A 20,634-nucleotide genomic window follows, 5' to 3' on the forward strand; every position below is an offset into this window, starting at 1 on the left:
ATTTCCCATGGTTCCTCAGGTCAGGCCTGTCTGATCCCAGAGTCCCAATCTGCTGTACCTTTGTCACACTGCCCACTCCACACCCATGCCCAGCAGTCATTGTGTGCCAAGTTTTGCACAGGGATCTGAGATTCAGTCATGAATGAGAAGGTCCCATCCTGGAGGAACCGATTCCTGTGGGAGCAATGAACACAGTGGTTACATGATCATAAACTGGGAAGGTATAGCGGTAGCATTGGTGCCACTCTGAGAGGTGGGTCATTTCACTTGGATATTGCAGGAGGAATAAGAGTCTGTGAGGCTGAGATGGGAAGGAAGGAGCATTCCAGGCAGAGGGGACAGTGTACAGAGGTATGAAGGACATGGTGTGTTTGAAGACCAGGGTGAAGTTCAAAGCAGGGAAATAGAGTGTTAGAATGTGTGCAGTGGGGGGAAAGGAGTTTGAGGCTTTTGTACCTGTAAGGTGGGTGTTTTGTCCCCATTTTTGGAATGAGTCTTGGTGAAATGAAGTGACTTACAGATGTCTGAGCTAGGACTAGAGCCTGTCCTTGGTCTTCCTGATCCCTCTGCCCCAGGGTACCCGAGGCAGAGGATACTGAGACATCTCAAGTATTCAGGAAGCTGCACACGAAGGGGGTTCCAGTTTCCAGACACGGCACAAGAGCAGCCTTCAAGACTCGGCCAGGCCTGTGTGCAGGGGGGGACCCACAGAGGAGGGGCCTCAGGAATCAGCAGAGACACAGGTCAGGAGCCGCAGTGAGTCGCCTCTGGCAGGTTTTAAAGGACAAAGGCCAAGGAGGCACAGAGAATTGCGCTTTTCACAAGAATTACAAGCAAAACAGATGGTGGGAATACAGTTGGCGGAATATTTTTACACTTTAATAAAGCAATTTTTATGTGGGCCACTGAATTTTCCTTCCCTAAATGAGCACCAGCCGGCTTGGAGGCAGCTCTGAGTCACTAGCAAACAATTAGCTTAAAAGGAGGAGGGATGGGGGGCGGGGGAGGCGCCGTCAATTCCGGGGTGGGGGTGGACTGCTTGAGTGGGTGACCCCTAGTGGGGGCTGAGGAGGCGAGTAGATCACTGGCACTTGTTTTTATTTTCTGGGTTTGGTAGTGAACTGGCTCAGCCCACTACCAGGCAGGAAGTTGGGGGCCAGGGTATGAGATTCACAGGGGGGCTGTGTGGGGCGGGGCTGGGGAGCAGTCAGGGAGCCTCTAAGCAGAATCGCTTATTAATGAGGCTGGTGGTTGGTCTGCACCCAGGAAGGGCAGGGACAGTGTGCAGAGGAACTGTAGAATGTGGCCAGGGGCTCTGCTCTTTGACAGTGGGTCCACTAAGAAGAGAGGGGCCTACAAGACACACTGAGGACTCTGTACAACTGAATAGGCCCTGGGGGGACCCCTGGAGGACAGAGCCACAGCAAGGTCCCTGAGTGTTCTTGTGCCATATGTTTTGCAGGCCAGGCTCTGGGAGGGAGCTTGGAAGGGTACGTGAGGGTCCCAGATCTATGTGGTTGCTCATGCACATCTAGCAAGGCCTGGTCTGAAGCATTCAGAGAGACAACTGCGGGCTGGTGTGTACCATGGAGAGCAGCCATGAGCTGGCTGTGATGGGGACAGGAGGAGCCACGGAGGCTGTCCACTGGAGGCACACATGTGTGCTCACCTCCATGTCCACTGGCTTATGTGGGCTCAGCATGCCCTGCTACAGTCAGGAGGAGGCAGAGAGTGATTCATGGAGGGAGTACAGGAGCAGGGTGGTTTGGGGGGTGAGCTGAAATCCTGGGCATGCAGGAAGCAGGGTTTCCTGCGGCCCTCTTCCCTCCAGACCTCATCTCCCAGTCACGCAGAACCCCAGGGTAGGCCTTTCTTGGATTTGTGTTCTGGATGGCCCCCTTCTCACCTCGAACTGCTCAGAACTGGAAACAATCTAGCTGTCCATCACCAGGGGACTTGGTAAATAAATTATGAGTGCTGCCACACAGTGAAATACTCTGAAGCATTGAAAGAAAACAAAAGAGATGCGCACCGACTTGGAGGGATGGCCAGGCTACATGGTTAAGGGAAGGAAGAAAGCAAGTTATTGAAGAAGAATCACCATTTTTGTCTTTTAAAAAACTCCCAGGTAGTATATATCGATGAACATGCTCCTTTGTGTGTGTTGTACGTGACAAAAACATCAGAATCGTGGGACTGTGAAGAGGCCGACCAAGACCTCCTATTTGACAATCATTACTTGTCCTCCCCCTCTCCAATCCTGATCCCTTCCTGTCCAGGGCATTTTCTGTTTTCATTGCACTTGATATGAGCTAATGTTTTAGACTTTCACCTATTTATGATGTTTATTATATATTCCACATTTCTCTTCCTTCCACTAGAGTACAAAAGCTCTCATGACAAGGACTGTTGTCTGGTTACCATCTGGCACATAGTAGGTGTCAGGAAATATGAACTGAATAGATGAATCAGAAGGTGTGAGGGGAGGGGTGAAGGGAGAAATGTTTATTTTTAACTTAATATTCCAAACACACTTGGTGAGATGGTGGGTGATTTTTACTTCTTTTTGTATGATATATTTTCTCATGTTCCTATAATCGATATGTAGGAAAGAGAACAAAAAGTTTTCTAAAAACAAGAGCAATGCTGCTCTCACCTCAGGATTCTTGGTATGGGAACATGGCCTGTGCTACTGGCTTTCGGGTCCCTTGACAGCACTGTCCCTTCACGGCAATGATGGCTTCGATCTTCCTGGCTCTGCAGACACCCCTCTGTCCATCCTGCCCTCTCCAGATTGGCCCCAGAGATCACAGACAGCTTGGTCAGGTCTCCTTTTCCAGGCTTCCATTTCTTGAACTGACCACTCCCACCTCTGGGCCTTTGTCCAGTCAGCCTGGTCCCTAGAATGCTCTTCTCAGTCCCTGCGCATGCCTTCTAGATTCCTGCCATACTTACAGACCTAATTCCATCCACTTCCCTGAGAATGCAGCCTGGCACAGAATTAGTTTCTCTTGGGCTGGGGATATAGCTCAGTTGGTAGAGTGCTTGCTTCACATGCACAAGGCCCTGGGTTCAATCCCCAGCACCACACACACACACAAAAATTAGTTTCTCTTGTCCCTGGTTCTCTCAATATCCCTGGACCAGTATGATGGTGCATCTAAATCTGTCTTGCACAAATCCCTTGGTCCACCTGCCCCTTCCACTGGCCCATGCACCTGGAGGGCAGGTAATATTCTTACCTCTTCCCCCAGTCTCTGCCTTTTTCCTTTTCCCCATGTCTCATTTCTGTCTCCATCTTTCCTCAATATCTGGCCTTCCCCACCAGCTCCCTCTCTTCCCGCTCCATTGCTGGCTTCCCCATCAATCAGGGGTATCCATAAAGGAGATTCCCCCGGGGGCTGTAGGAAGCCTTGGAGCTGCAGGGATAGAGCCTGCCTGCTGCCGTTGAGTCCCAGGTCTGCTGGCCCTGCTGCCTGCTGGGCTGCCTCGGGAGCCCTTGCTGATCTCAGTTGACCTGCAGGGGCTTGTGTTTGAGAACAATCTTCCTTCAAGTGCCTCTCTGGGAAGCAAACCCTGAAGAAGACAGGAACTGCTGGAGGACCCTCTGGAGCAGTTTGAACCAGAGTTCAAACCAAGAACAAATCCCAGGGACCCTCACGTGCACTTCCCAGCTCCCTGCCAGAGCCTGGCCTGCAACATGTGGCCCAAGAACACTCAGGGACCTTGCTGTGGCTCTGTCCTCCAGGGGTCCCCCCAGGGCCCATTCAGTTGTACAGAGTCCTCAGTGTGTCTTGTAGACCCCTCTCTTCTCAGTGGACCCACTTTCAGAGAGCAGAGCCCCTGGCCAAATTCTACAGTTCCTCTGCACACTGTCCCTGCCCTTCCTGGGTGCAGACCAACCACCAGCCTCATAAAAAAGAGTGAGGACTGGCATCAGGAGGGTGCAGTGGACATCACCCTGGGTATAGGAGACAGTTGGCTCCCAAGTACCCTAGATCCCACCAAATGACCTGTTGAGGCTGCAGTTGAGGAAGCAGGTCTATTCTCTTAGGGGTGGAAAGACGGATTCTGGCTAGAGAAGGGACCCAGGGAGGCCTGTGACATACATCCTAAAACAGCAAAGGCAGCCATGGGACCTGGGGACAGCAACCTTAGTTCCAATCCTGGCCTCACCACTGATTTGCTCTGTGAGCCTCAATTTCCTTATCTGTCCAATGGGGTGGGAGTTGATATCAAGGCAAATACCTGGATGAACATCCCATTTCTGAAACTATTGTGCTCACCTTGGTGCTTCAATGCCCACCTGCCCCCGCCCCCGAGTCACTGAGGGGATGCAGATGTATAGAAAGAAAGAAACAGAGCAGGATCTTGGCTGGCCGTACCCAGAGAGGAGGGGGTGGTCACTGTGGTCAGCAACTCAGACCAGAGTGACCAAGGAGGTCAAGTCCAGCCCTCCTTACTTCTCCAGGCACAATTTAGAGCAAGTCACCAAATCTCAGCCTCAGTATCCTGTCCTGTAAAATGCAGGTTCCGATGCCTAATTCATCACGTTGTGATGAGATTTGAATAAACAGTTTATGCAAAGCACTTGGCCCAGTGCCCGGCACATACTAAGTGCTCCATAAATGTTGACTAATACTATTTTGCAAGAGGAGTATGTATTTAAAAGTTGCCTTGTACCTTTAAGGCCAGCATAGCACACCGTGCCTTAGAGGTGATGGATGCCCTGACCCACCCAGGATGCCAGAGCCCAAGAACATGCTCATATAACCAGGTCCTGGGGCCCCTAAATATTTATTGCTTCTTCTTCAGACTACATAAATATTGTGTGTTCCCTATAAAAACTGGAACACATATACACCAAAACACGGAAGAACACATAAAAATTATGTCTCCAAGCAGGCCGGGTTTGAATCCCAGCTCTGCCATGTAAGTAACACGTGACCTGGGGCCCGTTTCTTAATTGTCCAGATCCTCTGTTTTGTTGTTTGTCAAACGGGGACAGTAATGCCCGTCTCAGGATAGTCACAAGGACTAAGTGAGGCAATGAGAACCAGGGGCCCAGCCCTGCCTGCAGGGTGGGAGTTACTGCAGGGACCTAGCCTCTCAGAGGACAGCCCTGCCCCTGCCTCCTATGCTCTTTTAGTTTTTTCTACACACATACAGCACATGTATAACATTAGCACTGACATACATTTACTTCAGATCATTTATATCAGATCATCTTGCCTAATCTTTTTATGTTAAAATCATATCACTTCATGAGGTGCTAACACACAGAAAGGTGTCTGGTTTGAACCTGGGAGTCTTTTGACTCAACTGCTTTCTTAATTCCTGTGTTTTAGCAGCTACTCCCGCCCTCCCCCATGCTCTCCACCTTGATTTCCATTATCATAAGCCCTGCAGCCCTGAAGAATTTGTACACTTTTATTTCTAATCCCTCCATGCATTTCTGGTAAAAAAAAAAAGGTTTATTTTGAAATAATTGGAGATTCTCAGCAAGTTACCAAGAAGTACAGAGTGGTCCTCTGTGCCTGTCACCCAGCTGCCGAATGGTTACAGCTTCCGTAACAACTGGACCATATGGAACCCAAGAGCCTGGCATGGGGCCTCGTGTGCGTATAGTTCTATGTCATTTAACACACGTGTGGACTGGCAGCATCACCACGGTCAAGATAACAGAACGGCCCCCTCACTACAGAGTGGTCCCTTGGTCATTATACTCTTCCCCTTTGCCATCTCTCACCCTGGAACATCAATCTGTTTTCCAGCTCTCTGATTTTGTCACTTCAGGAGGGTTCTGTGAAGGGACACATGCTGTCTTGGGAGATGAGCTCTTCTCACTCACCATGGTGCCCTGGAGGTCTACCCTAGGCTTTGTATCAATGCTTTATTTCTTCCCTGCTGAGTAATATTCCAGGATGTGGATGTACCACAGGTTGTTGAACCATTAGTCTACTGAAGGACATCTATGTTCTCTGTTTTTTTTTTTTTGTTATTAAACATAAAGCTACTATGAACAACAGTGTAAAGACTTGTGTGGATTTAAGTTTTCATTCTGCTGAGATAAATGTCTGGGGATATATAGATGGTCCCCAACTTACGATGGTTGAACTAATGATTTTCTTATTTTATGATGGCGTGATAGGCACTCAGTAGAAACTGTACTTTGAATTTTGGATTTGGATTTTTCTCCTGGCTAGTATATGCAGCATGAGGCTCTCTTCTGATGCCAGGTAGCAGCAGTGAGCTGGGGCTGCTGGTCAGCCACATGATCACGAGGGGAACACCTGGTGCTCTCAGTGCCCTGTGCTGCTGAGCCCAGATGTTTGGTAGGCTCGGTGGCCAGGTGTGTTCCATGCATTCTCCATTTGTAATCTTTTCAACTCATGATGTGTTGGCATTGGGGCAGAACCTCCTGTCGTCAAGGAGCACCTGTAACAGCAGGCTCATGTACAATAGTTGCATGTTTAGTTTTTTTTTTCTTTTTTAAAGAATCTGCCAATCTATTTCAGAAGTGGTGCGAGTTACATTTGCATAGCCATGTGGGAGACAGCCAGTTTCTCTCATCTCTCAGAGCTCTCCACATCCTCACCAGCATTTGGTATTGTTACTATTTTGCACTTTCGATGCTCAAATAGATGATAGCATCATCTAGTAATGCCGCAGGCATGCTGTGTGTGTGTGTGTGTGTGTGTGTGTCTTTGTGTGGTTTTATACATATAAAAAGATCAGATTTTTTCATTCCCCCTCCTTGGCTGAGAGCCAGCTTTTACCCCATCAGGTCACCTGGCTCCCTCTGAGAACACAGGGCTCCCAGACTCTATTGGAGGGAAGACACCAGGTTTTAGTGTGGCACCTTAAAGACTGAACCAGCTCCCAAGAGGCCAAGGGAGGGACTGCTCTGGGCAAGTCTGATGCAGACCAGCACATGAAGACCAAGGCTATGACCTTGGAAAAATGGAAGATAAACATTCCAGAGGTCCTGGCAGCCTTCCCTACCCCTTCTCCCTGAGTCCAGGCTCACAGCAGAGCAGGGTTTGCCTCTGGTGGCTGGTGTCCACCATGCTGTCACAGTGAAATGGCACCCTGAAAATGCTCGGGCTATGAGTCTTCGCGTCAGGTGGCATGCTGCAGGACTCCAGGACCCGCTCCCTGTTCTCCACTGGGCCCCGACTCACCCAGGCCAAAGTGTGCCACAGGCTCCATCTCGCACAGGTAGCCCGAGCCCCCGTCGATGATCCTCAGGTGGGCGCCACTCTTCTTGGTGTAGAGCACCACCTTGGCGCCCCTGGCGAAGGCCCCAAACCGGGTCCGTGGCACCACTCGCAGCCAGTTGTTGCTGAAGCCCTGCAGGGAGGGAAGGGCAGACCTGGAGTCAGAGCACGAGGGATAGCAGGAAGGCCACGGTTGATGGGGAGGATGAGAGGCACCGGGGCAGAGGCAGGGCAGAGGAAGAGGAAGAACAAGGCAAAGACAGACGGGTGGAGAGGAAAGAAAGGCCCTGCAAGAGGAGGGAAAGCAAGAGACTCAGGAAAAACAGTTTGGGCAGAAAAGTGAGTGCAGCAGGTGAGAGGCTGAGGGCTTCTCCCTGGAGGCGACCCTTCCTGAGGTCCACTGGGCAGCCAGGAATGTATTTGTTTCTCCAGGGACTGGGATTTCCGTTTCCCAGCACATGTGTGGCCAGCAAGCCTCCTGGACCGCCCTGCCCTCATCCATGCTGGGTCCAGGGGAGCATGCAGGGCTGAGATCCATGCACACCTGATTCCCTCGGAAGACGGACAGTGGCTGAGCCATGGACTCTCCGTGGGACAAGATGAGGTCCAGCATGCCATCTCCATCGAAGTCGGTCACCACGCCCCCTGCAAGCAATGCAGATTTTACCTCTGGCCTAGGCCAGCAGACCCCTGGGGGATAGAGGCACCCGGCCAGGTACAGCAACCACAGCTCTGAGGGTGGGAGGCAGAGAAAGGGTACAGCTCTGCGACAGGAGGACAGGGCTCCAGGCTCCTCTCTCCCCTGCCTGATGGCCAGCTCAGAATAGGATTCACAGCGCAGGACCTCCCTCCCCTCCCCTGGATGTGGCATGGAGCAGGTGGGTGCATGTCACTCACACACTGGTCCTTCTGTTCTGGTTTGGATAATATACCTTAACATTTGCACATTTTGGGGGTTAATTTATCAGTGTTTCAGTTCTTGTTATAACACAGAAAGGCGAGGCAGGGAAGATAAGATGATATCCATTTTGTAGATGTGGAAAACAAGACCCAGAAACCAAAGCAGCTTTACCAAAACCACAGAGTGAGACAACAGCAGACCCAGGTGTTGGGTCACCTGGTCTAGTGTTCTTTGACACCAAGTTGAGTGCCAAGAGGGGTCACACACAGAATCCCCTTCCTCAGAGCAAAAGGGACCCATCTCACTCCTTCCCATTCTCACCCTGCAAGGCTTGGCTGGACAGCTGCTGCCCACACACCCAGAGAATCCCACCCCGCTGCCTGCTGTCCTGAGTCTGGAAGAGGGACTGTCCCCGCTCTGCCTTCTGCCTGGCAGTCCCCAGGGCTCCTCCCTCTCTGCTCTCACCCCAGCTCTTGGGTCTCAGCCTTCAGAGCGGCAGGGAGGGGAGGAGCCCTATGGTGGGATTGGTTGCCTGGTTCCACCTGCCCTCACCCAGAGCATAGGCAGAGCCAGGATGCGGGGTACAGGCCAGAGCCCTTGGTGCCCTCACCTGTGCCCCGGCCCTCAGGCTCCAGGGCGTCACCAGGATTGAGCTCCTCGATGAGGGGGTCTCCGTGCTCTCTGCGGATGACACTGAAGGAGAGAGACAGGCTGGTTATGGTGAGGCCCCAGAGGCCTGGGATCCAGAGACCTGGGATCCAGAGACCCACCAGCTCTGTCCTGTCCCCTGAGCAGTCCCAGGCCCCATGTGTATGGACTGCCACGGGATGCTCATGCAGCCACTCTCTGATCACAAACCCTGCTTACACCGTGGCCGTTCCCTTCTTGGGATTTAATTTATGTTGGCAAATATTGATTTTTCCTTCTCTAATGGATGAATTATAGACAGCCTGGGGAAGGGCAGTTGACGGATGGAGAAGGGCAGGGGGTACAACTACCTTCAACTGACCTTCGTGCTCTTCCAAGTGGCCCTGGGCTTCCTAGTCCTGGATGCTACCAGGGCCCAAGCTTCATGCAGATGCCCCCTCCCCCATCCTCCTAAGGAAGCCAGCCCCTTCTCCTGGCCTTTGGCACTTCCTTCCTGTGTTAATGCTCCGTGTGAGAGCATCTTAGCTCCCCAGTTGTTCTGTGAGCAGCGCTCTGCAGGCTGGAACCTTGCATTATTCATCTCTGCTTCTCCTGCAGCATCTAACACAGTGCCTGGCTCTTAGAAAGCTCCAAGCAGGTGTCTGTGGGATGTGAGAGTAAATTCCAGGGGCCAGCAGGAGGAAAGGGGTCCCTCTGGGTTGCGGGGGTTCTGTCTGTTTTGAACTGCAAATCTTGGTCATACATATTTACCTCTGGGAAGTCTGCTGTCAAAGTCCTTCCCTGTAGCCATATTAAGCTGACTGCTGCTAGTGTCAGTGAGCCTCCCTCTCTGACTTTCCTCACTCATTATATTCTCGCAGCCGTGGGTACTCTGCCCTCACTGTGTAGAGCAATGGGAGACGGCAGGGGCAGGAAGAGTCTGCCAAAGCACAGACAGCCAACAGAAAGCTGTGATGTGGCCGGTACTTTCAGGAGGGGGCCAGGGCCCCCTGTCTGAAGCCTATGGTGGCCGGATAGCAGAGAGAGAGCTGGCCGACCTGCAAGGTGCCTGCAGGGTTGTGCAGATCCCATGAGGTGTCCTCTGTCCACATGGGCACCTATGTCAAGCTCCTCTGCGTGTACATCAGAGTAACCCAGTGGACTTGTGTGTAAGTGTCCCTGGGTGTGTGTGCACCTGCTGAGGGGTGACACTTCAGCCTGCTGATACCCACAGCCCCTGTGATCATTTATGTGCTGCAGCTCTGCCATGGCTTGGCAGAGACACCTCTTGGTTCAGGTGACACTGATGTTAAAGATTCCTCAGGAGAAACCCAGGCGTTTATGTATTCAGTGAACGAATGTTGTACCCACGTCCCTGTGCTGGGCTCTGAATGGGGCTCGGGGGTACAGTGCCCACTGGGGAGAATGGGGCTTGGTCTGTGTCAACAGGGGCTGACAAGGGGAGTGCAGAGCGGGGCCAGCTACTCCAACCAGGACAGTCTTGGAAGGCTTCCCAGAGGAAGGGCAGCCCAGCTGAGACCAGAATGGTGGTGAGTAGGTGAGTATGTGCCACTCAGGTAAAGAAGAGGGAACAGGCCCTTGCTGGTGTGGGCAGTGTGCATGCCCAGAAGAGCTCAGGGTGTCTGGTGCATAGTGTAAAGGGAGCAGTGGAGAATGAAGGGCTGGGGACCTTATCTGAAAGAAGTGGAGAGAGGGGTGTGCTCAGATTTGCATTTCAACAGCTTGCTGTGCTTCTGAGGCCGGACAGGATGGGGCTGGAGAGGGTGCAGGGATCCCTAAGAGATGAGGGTGTGGGGAGAGTTGAGAACAGACCTGAGGCATGCATGAGTCGGGGGACCACACCCCACCCCAGGTGGCCTAAAAGAGTCCCTGTTCATGCCTATTGTCTTTATTGGCTTGGGGTGATTATTCATAGTCCCCTTCTCTTGGGTTTGGGTCTGCTTTGGGTGACACATTGCCCTAGGTATCATTAAAGGACTTTCAGACTTGAGCACATGAGGCTTTCCTTCCCCAGTGCTTGGCCAGGCTACAGGACAGCACTGGGCTCAAGAAGCCCAAGGTATTCTGCTCAGTGACAGGTGAAGAGCCGGCACAGCATGGGACAGGCGGGGTTAAACTTCCTGTGCTGCCAGCTGAGCAGCAGTCCCAGCTGTAGTCCCTGAGCTATGTGCTCAGGACCCAGCCATCTGCCACTGGGACTTGGGGCCCAGCCATGGATCTAGGGAGGTGGCTTCTGCTGCCTCTGCATGAAAGCAAACACACTACCTCACAGGGGGACCACTTGGTGACTGTCCACTGACATCCCTGGGCCAGCCCATGCTCCGCCGCAGGGGAGGCTGGGAGGTTTAAAGCAGGCAGCAAGGGCAAGCAGCAGGGAGATACTGGGTTCTTAGGCCACAGAGACTGGAGCACTGGCCTCCTGGGTGCTTAGGGGCCCTGGCAAGTGACACTTTATTAGCCAGAGAAGGAAAGTAGTGTCTCTCTGTTAACGAGCAATTGATCTTCTGCAATTAATCTGGAAGTTGTGAATAAGCTTTTTGCAAGGCACCTAATTAGTAAATCTGGTGCCTTGGGGGGTGATTACATATAGTCAGGATTGATGATTGGTTAATAATTATATTTTAAAACATGCTTAGTCACAGCTCATGCCTTTTATTAATAGTTGGGTCCTTCTGAGAGTGGGATAGGGATCTGCTGGGCCAAGCAATGATCTGACCCATTTCCTGGCTCCAAAACCTTTGGCCCACCCTTCTCTCTGGTCCTGAGCTTCATCAGCGTGTTTTAGGGCTGGCACAGGGATGCCTCGGGCCGCAAGGCCTATGGTTGTCTCCAGCAGTGGTTCCCAAATTTTACTGTGATCAGTCACCTGGTGCCTGCTGCCCTTGTAGAAGTACAGGTCCTGGCCCTGGGATTCTGTACCTTAAAGGGGTTCCAGGGCCCCCTGGATGATTCTGAAGCCAATGTTGTCCACATCACACCTTCCTCCCTGCAAGAAGTGTCACCTCAGAAATTAAACTCTTTCTCCCTGGACAGGATGTTCAGGAGCTGGCTGCTTCGTTCTGTTTCTGAAGCTACCTGTTCCTTCCCTACTGTTAATTTTCTCCTCCAGTGTTTCCTAAAGAATGCTCCCCGGGCACCAATCCCATGAGAAGTTTATCTGAAAGATGCATCCTATGGATCCTATGGTCAGATCTAGCGGAACACTCCACCCATCTTTTGGAAAGTTGAAACACTCACGGCCCTGTTATGGGCTCTCTGAAGTCTCTGTTAAATCAACCTGTCTCTGCTTAACCCGGGGCACGCCCTGGTCCATGTCCTCTCTACCCAATTCCTGACAATAGCGGACGCCTGAGTCTTGTTCAGGGTTTTCCCTCTACACACGAAACCTCTTGCTCAGTCCCCGTCCTCCCATCCTTTCTGTTTGTCACCAGGGTCCTTCTCCCCCTGGCTCTGACTCTCTGGCCCTGGGAACCTCCTCTGGTTCCCAACCCTTTCCTCCACCCTCCAGCTGCGAGGCTGGGGTCCATACCGGAAGAGGCGGTTGGCTGAAGAGCTGCGGTAGGCGATGTTGTTGAAGAAGATCTCCAGCTCCTGGTCATTGTCAAAGTCGGCAGCGATGACAGTGCGAACAGGGGAGGGCATGGAGAACTTGGGGGAGGCGATGTCCTGGGGGAGAGAGGGGTGAGGTCAGCGGAGGGGACAGCAGGGAGCTGGGAAGGCACTGGAAACCGCCTGGCCCATGCAGGCTCCGTCTCCGACTAGCTGTGTGACCTCAGGCAAGTCACTTAACCCTTTGGACATCACTTTCTTCATCAGCAACATGGGGATACTAAGAGCCGCCTGGGCAATGAGGACTGCATGTCAAATGCTTGGCACAGAGTGGGCGCAGGACACATTGCTGGCAACCCGGGCTGCCTCGGCCTGGCCATCTGCTCCACGGAGGCAAAAGGTGGCATTTAGCTGTGACTTTCTCTGCTTCTTTTGCCTTTCTAGGGAGGCCACTTGGTGACTGTCCACTGACAGCCCTGGGCCAGCCCATGCTCCGCCTCAGGGGAGGCCTTAAGGATTCTTTTGTTTTGAGACATCTGCTTTGAGGAAGTTGCAGTTTAGTGACACGGACCTCACAGGGAGACCCCAGACTCAGGATAGCTCAGTTAGAACCCCCAAGTGCTGGCAGAGTCTTGTGAGTCTGGCGAAGGGTGGGGCTTTGCCTCTGAAATAGAAGATGACCTTATGTTTCTGAGCAGAGTTTCCCCATGTAGGTGGGGTTGCCCTTTCATGACTTTGGGGGCTTATCCAAATCCCTAGGGGCTCATGGAGAAGGCCGGGGTTTCTGCGAGGCCCCTCTGCCCCTAGGCCTGGCTCTTGTCCTCCTGCAGGCGTGCTCTGTCGGACACAGGCAGGAGCAGGCTGGATCAGCGGGTGAGCTTCCTGTTCCAGGAGGCCAGGGAGGGAGGCTGCCCCCAGCAGCACAGTAATGAGGTTGATGAGGAGCCCGCCAGCTGGTCCAGGTGGGCTGAGCAGGCCCCAAATTGCTGGGGAACAAGGAGACCTCAGGATCTCTAACTCTTTATTGTTCTATCGATCCTATAAAAATGGAAACCTTCATAGCCCTCTTGGGGTTGCCCGCTGGACGCCTGGGCTTCTGAGATAATGTATGTAAAGCTCTTAGCACAGTTCCTGGCACACGGGAGGCACTTGATAAATGGGGCACTCATTATTATTATCCTCATTATTGCTCCTGGGAGCTCTGCGGAGCCTCAGAAGGTTAACAGGTTCCTCAACCTCAGCGCGCGGACATTTGGGGCCGGATGATTCTGTGTCGTGCTGGGGGTCCTGCACGTCGGGAGGTTCTGCAGCATGGCTGGCTCTAACCATGAGATGCTAGTGCTACCCCTCCCCAAGTTGGGACAATCAAAAATGTCCCTAGATAAGGTCCAAAGTCCTGGTGGGGGGTGCAGAGGGCAAACCCCTCTCTGTTGAGAAGCTGGGTTAGAACGAGAGCTGAATAAAGGTGGAAATCTCCAGCATCTCAGGAACAAAGGCTCAGAGTCCAGGGCAGACCTCCTCCCACCCGACAGCTTGGGGCTCTAGCCTCAGCAGGAAGGGGACCAGGGCAGGGGCTTGAGGTGGGGGCCTCTCCACGGTCACACAGCCTTTCCTGGGACCAGAAAGCCTCAGAAAAACACTGGAACGTTCTCATTCTCCTGAGAGTTTCTGGGAAGGCCTAAGTAGCTCCAGAACAATCCTGGCTCCCCGAGGTCAGCTTCCATGATCCCGGGCCCTCTGTGATCTTCCTGCAGAAAGCCTCACCCTGCTGGTGGCACCTCTGTCACTACCACCAAACAGCCCCTTGGAAGAGTTCTTGGCATCACAGTTCATGGCAGCCCAGGGCCTGTTGCAGGGAGGGACTTGCTGTCCCCTGCCCACCATCTCTCTGTCCTTGAGGCAGTCTTGGGAACCCGTGGCCTCAACTTCCCCCTCTCCCTGCCACTCTGTCCTGGGTCTGAACCTCAATCTTCCAGAAGCCCCAGGAACAGTGGCCTCCATCCACAGAATGAGCCCCTCCCCACCGCCGTGGTGGCTCCGGGTTCCCCTGGAGGCTGCTGTGCCTCCATGGTCCACTCTGCTCTGGGCTCCAGTCTCCACCAAGCCCAGACTGCAGCCCATCATCCCCTGCGTGTTACCTTCTGGGACCTCGTCCCCAGGGGCTAGAGGCCCAGGGTAGCCCCGCAGCTCTGGCGACATGCCTTGCTGGGGCCACTCTGCAATGTCCTGTAGGGGAAGCAGTAGAGGCAGAAGCCCTTTCTTACCCGAAAGCGGACCTTCCCGTGAGAGCTCATCTGCAGATAGAGGCGGTGGGGGCCATTCCAGTTGCCATACACAATGTCCACTTTGCCATCACGGTTGAAGTCAGCCAGGGCGACACCTCGCCCGTGCTGGTGAGGGTCATCCACACCTGGGGAGGACAGAGGCAGGATCCTAGGGGTGGCGTCCCCTACTTTCCACACTCTCCTCCTGTCCCTGCCCTCCCAGGGACATAGGAAGACATTGCTGCTTCTCACAAGTTCTCCATGGGGCAGGAGGTGACCCTGACATCTGCTTGCAAGATGTCTTCAGGCTGTGTTTGCCCGGCAAGCATGCTACCTGTGCCTGATCAGTTTGGGACAGCATGGGTGTGGGGAAGGAGCGTGGGGAGCATTCTGGGTGGGCCCGTCTTTCCCTGCCACTCCCGCATGGCCACAGGGGAGTGTTAAGCAGATCACATCACTCTTTTTCTTAAATCTCTCAAGGGCTCCTCCCCAGGGCTCTTGGGTCAGTGTGAATTCCCGCCTGGGGATCTTCCGGCCCTGCCTGATGGTGCCGGCCCACCTTCGCTGGTCTTTCTCAGGTACCATTCTTCGCCTTCCCAAGCTCTGGTCACGGTGTTCCCTCCATGCCTCAAATCAACCAAGCTCCTTCTAGCTTTGGGGCCTTTGCTCAAGCTGGTTTCTCCCCCTTGAGTGCCTCCCCAGGCTCTGGGTACCTCGCTGCTTATTTTTCTGCTCTCAGCCACAAGGTCACCTCCTCAGGGAAGCTTTTCCTGACCACCCCATCTAAAACAGCCCCTCCCAGCCACCTGCCACGCCCTCACAGCCTCTTCTTTCCTTCCTGGTGCTGACCACAGTGCAGTTGTGTTCCTTTTGTGTTTTACTTGTCTAGGGTTCACATTTGCCACCACACCTGACACTCCACGAGGTCAGGTCGGTCCTCCTGGCTCACCTGTGTGCGCACATCCTCTACCTCGGTGCCTGCGGCAGCCTGGCTTTTCACTAAGCACTTGCTGAATGAATGAAGAGACATAAATAATTTGACAGCCGGCAAACTGAGGATGTCGGTGACAGCAGAGGAGATGCTGCAGCCATGACAAAGAAACGCACAGCGTGTCTTACGGGAGCTGGAAGGGAAGCTGGTGTCCAATGTCACCAGTGTACATCGTCCCCTGATGCCATGACCATGGGGGAGGATGGGGGGAGGCTCTGCCCAGAGCAATGGCTTGGCCTCCTGCTGCTGGCGGGGCGGGGACCTGCACCAGAGGCCAGGCAGAGAGCCTGAGTAGTTGACTCTCAGTGGAAAAATGGCTGGAGTCAGCAGGCCCTTGGGGATGATGGGCAGAAGGACAATATTACAGGGGTGGCAGTCAGAGAGCGCGGGGCGCAGCAGCCAGCAGGGAGATCCTGAGGGTGGGAGCCAGGAGAAGGGGGTGCCTTGGGAGGCAGCGAGGCCCACGCTTGAGGAAGAGGGTTTGCAAAATCTGGGAGCAGCCTCAATCCCTAGGATTAATACCCCATTAATTCTCAGCAAAACTCCCCGGCCTGAGTGTCGGTGGCCTTCTGTGTCGGCCCATTTCTCTCCTATCTATGAGGCACCTTGACAAGGAGCTGGTTCCCTTTCACGGGACTAATCGGTGCCGGGCTGCATTTCTCAGCGGCATCTGTTGGGGTGATGAATGCCCTCTTGACGTGTCTTGTTAAGCCCCTGCAATCATTCTGACTTTCAATTATGGCCTCGCACCTTGCCTCTCTCCTCCTGCCGGCTCCTCCTCCCGCGCCCCTCTGCTCCCCTCTGCTTCCATCACCTGACACCTTATCAGATCCTCTAGGCCTCTCCACCAGCCCCGCTGCACCTTGAGTCCTCAGCAGTGAGAACATCTGCTGCCACAGGACGGCACCAGGAGGGGTGAAGGTGGGGGGCACCAGGGAAAGAGAACATGCAAGGTGAGGACAGGGGATGCCAGCTACGGGCTGGGGGAGGGTGGCCATTCTTGAGACCCCCAAGCAGGAAGCCGAGGGGATAGATACACTTAATTCATAGGGAATGGATCATGGGTCAGCCTAGGCTAGGGACTGGATGCTCTGGGGCACTACCTAGAGTGGATGGACCCTTGATCTGTGGGTCTAGATCCCTACTGGTCTGTTCCCTGTACCTCCAAGAAAAAGAAATCAAACCTTCCATCCATTAGCAAGACAGGGAAGAAATGGGTAGGGGGTAAGTGTTGAAGGGCACTTCCCAAAGTGTCCATTCTGCCATTTAGCAGAACAGTGTCTCAGTCCTTGCAGAGCTCACAGACCAACTGTGATGGCAATGTAAAAACCTGGATGAGAGGAGGAGGAAGAGCCAGTGTCTGCCAGGTGGCACAGAGGGAGTCAGGAAATGCTTCACAGAGGTGACATTCGAGTTGAATGTTAAAGGAAGTTTTGCAGACAAAGAATGGAGAGAGCAGTCTGGCAGAGGGAATGGCAGATGCAAATCCCTGAGGTCAAACGGGTGGAAAAGGGCAGCAGAGCTGGGAGCCACGGGCACCATGTTGTGTGGATTTCATCCTGTTCTTATTATATACCGGTTAGTGCCATTTCCATGTGTGGAGTGGACTTAGTTTATCCAGGCAGCATGCCCTAGTACTTAGCAAATGATCTAGAAATGGTTATTGGGTTGAACTGAATGTTTAAGCTAAGTGGGGGAGTGGGCCAAGACCGGAAGAGGTGGCTTGGAGGAGAAACTAACGCTGGGAGACACAAGCCAGACTCAGAGGCTCATGGCCAGCCAGCTGCTGGAGAGTGACAATGGTCAGGAGTGCCAGACTCCTCCTCTCCAGCAGCAAGTGCCCCTGTGGCCTGAGCCATGGAGATGTGGGATTGGAGGCTCTCTGTGTGGTGCTGATGACGACTTACTCTGGTTTTCCTGAGGTCCGTGGGGACTGTGCTGCTGGGGGCAGGGCAGCCTCGAGTCCCTGGGGCCCAGGGAGGTCAGGGGCCCAGGGCATCCACTCACCGGCACTGGCCGCAGCGTCCACGAAGGTGCCGTTGCCCTGGTTGTGGAAGAGGAAGTTGGGCCCGTTCTCGTTGTCACAGAAGATGTCTGAGGCGCTGCTGCTGAGGATGGGGCCCACGCTGACACCCCGGCCCCCTAGGAGAGGACATGGACCCACAGTGAGCAGCAGAAGCAAAGCCCCAGGCCCGGCTGGACCATGGGGCTGCCTCTGGGGCCTGTGAGGAAGTGCAATGGAGGGGCCTCAGAAGAGCCTTGCGGGATGGGAGCCCGACCTTCTGGATCCTTCCCTGAGCCATACCTGGGCTCACAGTTCCATGATTCTGTCGGCACTGAGGATGGCCAGGGAGGAGTCCAGTGGGTCACTCTGTATGGAAGGAATGATTCCACATACCAAGGCCCACAGAGGTCGGGCCCCACACACAGGCCAGAGCCATTCCCTCTCCTTCCAAGAGAAGCTGCGGCACCACAGTCACCTTAAAACCAGCCCATCCATGCCATCTTTGCCAAGTCACAGGTCCCGAGAGCCCCGACTCCCACTCCATGTTGTGCACAGGCAGGTCCTGCCTTAAGAACCTACAGAAATAGGCTCTCGTAGCAGCTGTGGGCGCCAGCTATAGACACAAGGATGCTTATTTTGCTTTGTTTGATGTAGTGAGCAATCATGTTCATCGATAGCGAACTGGCTGAATATATGGTGCTTCCATATGGTGGCTCATTCTGTAGCTCCTAGAAAGGCTGTGTAGATCCATATGTATTGACTTGGAGGAGTGCCCGCGATGTATTGTTAATAGAAAGAGCAACCTGCCAAGTGACGGCACTTGTGATCTTACCCTTATTAAAACAATGGGAAGATACGTGTTGAATACATGTGTATGAGACAGCCTGCTGGAGTTTGGAGAAAAGTTGGGGAGGCCACGCTCATTAAGCTGTCTGCCTTGATGGGGTAGGATTGGGAAGGGAAGGAGAGATGGTTGGTGGCTTTTTCATTGTCGTAGTACTGTTTGGTTGGTCTTAAGAAGAATTGCTTCTGTAGTTTGAGAGGAAAAATGCAGCAAAGAATTTGTTGCATTTAAAGAGAAAGAAATCAAGTCAGCTCTACATTAGGATTTGAAATCTCCAAGATTAAATTTGAGTCAGCCATGACAAGAAGTCCAACCTTAATGCATCCTGAAAAAACTACCTCTCATTAGCAGGTTTCAAATAAAGCCTCAGCTTGCCAAGCCCCGCCTCCTCCCAGGAGATCATGGCTGTACTGGGCAAACTTCCCTCAGGTGTGGCCCCCAAGACTGGGACCACCAGGATGGGGCCCACTCTGACACTCCGTGGGTGTCAGAAGAAAACAGCTCAAACAGGACAGGACATTGATTCTACTGACCTTGGGCAATTTGAAGTATCCTTGAACCTCATTTTCCTCATCTGTAGAATGGGGATAATCTGACCTGCCTTTTCTTCTTTAGGGTTTTTGAGAGGATCAAGTGAGGTGAGATTAGGATTATCAAAAAGATGAAAGATTACAAGCGTCCTTGAGGACTCGGAGAAAAAGGAACTGTTGGGGCTGGGGTTGTGGCTAGGCAGCAGAACGCTTGCCTCTCACATGTGAGGCACTGGGTTTGATCCTCAGCACCACATAAAAATGAATAAACAAAGATACTGTGTCCACGTGTAGCTAAAAAAATATTTTAAAAAAAGAAAAAGGAACTCTTGTATACTTGTGTACTCTTGATGGGAATGTAAATGGTACTGTCACTACAGAAAACAGTACGGAGGGTCCTCAAAAACTTAAAAATAGAACTGCCATATGATGCAGTGATCCTGGGTATACATCCAAAGGAAATGAAATCAGTGTGTTGAAGACACATCTGCACCGCCATGTTCAGTTTGGCACTATTCACAATAGCCAAGATAAAGAATCAACCCAAGTGTCCATAAACAGATGAAGGGGTGAGGAACATGAGATTTGTCTATACAATGGAACATTACTCAGCCTTACGGAAAAAGAAAATCCTGTCCTTTGTGGCAACATGGATGAACTTGGAGGACACCATGCTGAGTGATCTATGTCAGGCACAGAAAGACAAATGCCGTAAGGGATGGCTCAAATGTGGAATCTTAAAAACTTAGAATGGATGCAAGTAGAGAGTAGAATGGTGTCATCTCCAGGGGCTGGGAGAAGCGGGCAGCTGGGGAGAGAAGTGATGTTGGTCAAAGGGCGCAAAGCTACAGTTAAACAGGAGGAATAAATTTGTGAGCGCTTTTGTACAACATGGTGACTGTAGTTAGTAACAATGTGCCAGACGCTTGAACTTGCTAAGAGGGTGGACTTTGAGTGACCTCACCACAAACAAGTGCTAAGTATGTGAAATAACACTTGCTAAGTGGCTCAAGTCAGCTATTCTGCAAGGTCTACAAATTTCAAAACATGATGTTGTGCATGATAAATATACACATTTTTAAATGTCAATGAAAAAAGATGGGTTGAGGTATATGAAAGAGCTTGTAGACTCTACAGCCTTGCTGCTCAGAGTCAGGCCTGCAGGCCAGGCATGGAGAGCCTGGAATCAGGACCTACATCCTAACAAGACCCCTGAATGGTGCATGTGCACACTCAAGTTTGAAACGTAAAGCTCTCTAGTATAACGTTATACTGACCATGAGACGACATCCTCTGATAATAAGAATGGTTATAAGCACTCCAGAACATAAATTTTTAAAAAAAGTTAATGAGAGCTGTGTGACCGTGGGTCAGGCCCTGCCCTCTCCCCATCCCTCCAGTCAGGGGTTTCCCCAAAGCGACTATGCTAATTTGAGAAGGGGGCTCTCTGGGTTCCTAGGCTCCGTCCATACCGAGATGTCCTGGAGGAGATCACAGGGCCTTTCTCATCTGCGCAGATGAAGCCTGACTGATAGAGTTCGGGGCCAGGGAGGAAGAGTAGGGTGAAGGGCGCTGTCTCTCTCACTGCTCTCCTGGTGGAACCACTCGCTACACCTCAGGGCCTTGCCTCTGGACCCCTCCCCTGAAGTCTGATTAGCTCTCCACATGGCCCAGGTGACGAT

The 20,634-nt window shown here is 52.6% G+C and overlaps 1 protein-coding gene across 6 annotated transcripts in view; it reads right to left on the reverse strand.

Moving 5' to 3' along the window:
- The window catches only part of Crtac1 (cartilage acidic protein 1), a 134,627-nt gene that overhangs the window by 7,495 nt on the left and 106,498 nt on the right, over positions 1-20,634 (reverse strand). For all 6 annotated transcript variants that reach the window (XM_046450531.2, XM_046450533.2, XM_058581192.1 and 3 more), the window contains exons 6-11: positions 17,581-17,715; positions 14,583-14,728; positions 12,299-12,435; positions 8,732-8,814; positions 7,765-7,865; positions 7,185-7,353 (exon numbers count right to left, since the gene is read on the reverse strand). In XM_046450531.2, coding sequence (XP_046306487.1) covers positions 7,185-7,353; positions 7,765-7,865; positions 8,732-8,814; positions 12,299-12,435; positions 14,583-14,728; positions 17,581-17,715 — 771 coding nt within the window. The remainder of the gene's footprint in view (positions 1-7,184; positions 7,354-7,764; positions 7,866-8,731; positions 8,815-12,298; positions 12,436-14,582; positions 14,729-17,580; positions 17,716-20,634) is intronic.

This window comes from Marmota monax, unplaced genomic scaffold, assembly GCF_021218885.2.
Source record: "Marmota monax isolate L192 unplaced genomic scaffold, Marmota_monax_Labrador192_F-V1.1 WCK01_AAM20220418_F8-fsc00004, whole genome shotgun sequence".
Classification (NCBI taxonomy): Eukaryota; Metazoa; Chordata; class Mammalia; order Rodentia; family Sciuridae; genus Marmota; species Marmota monax.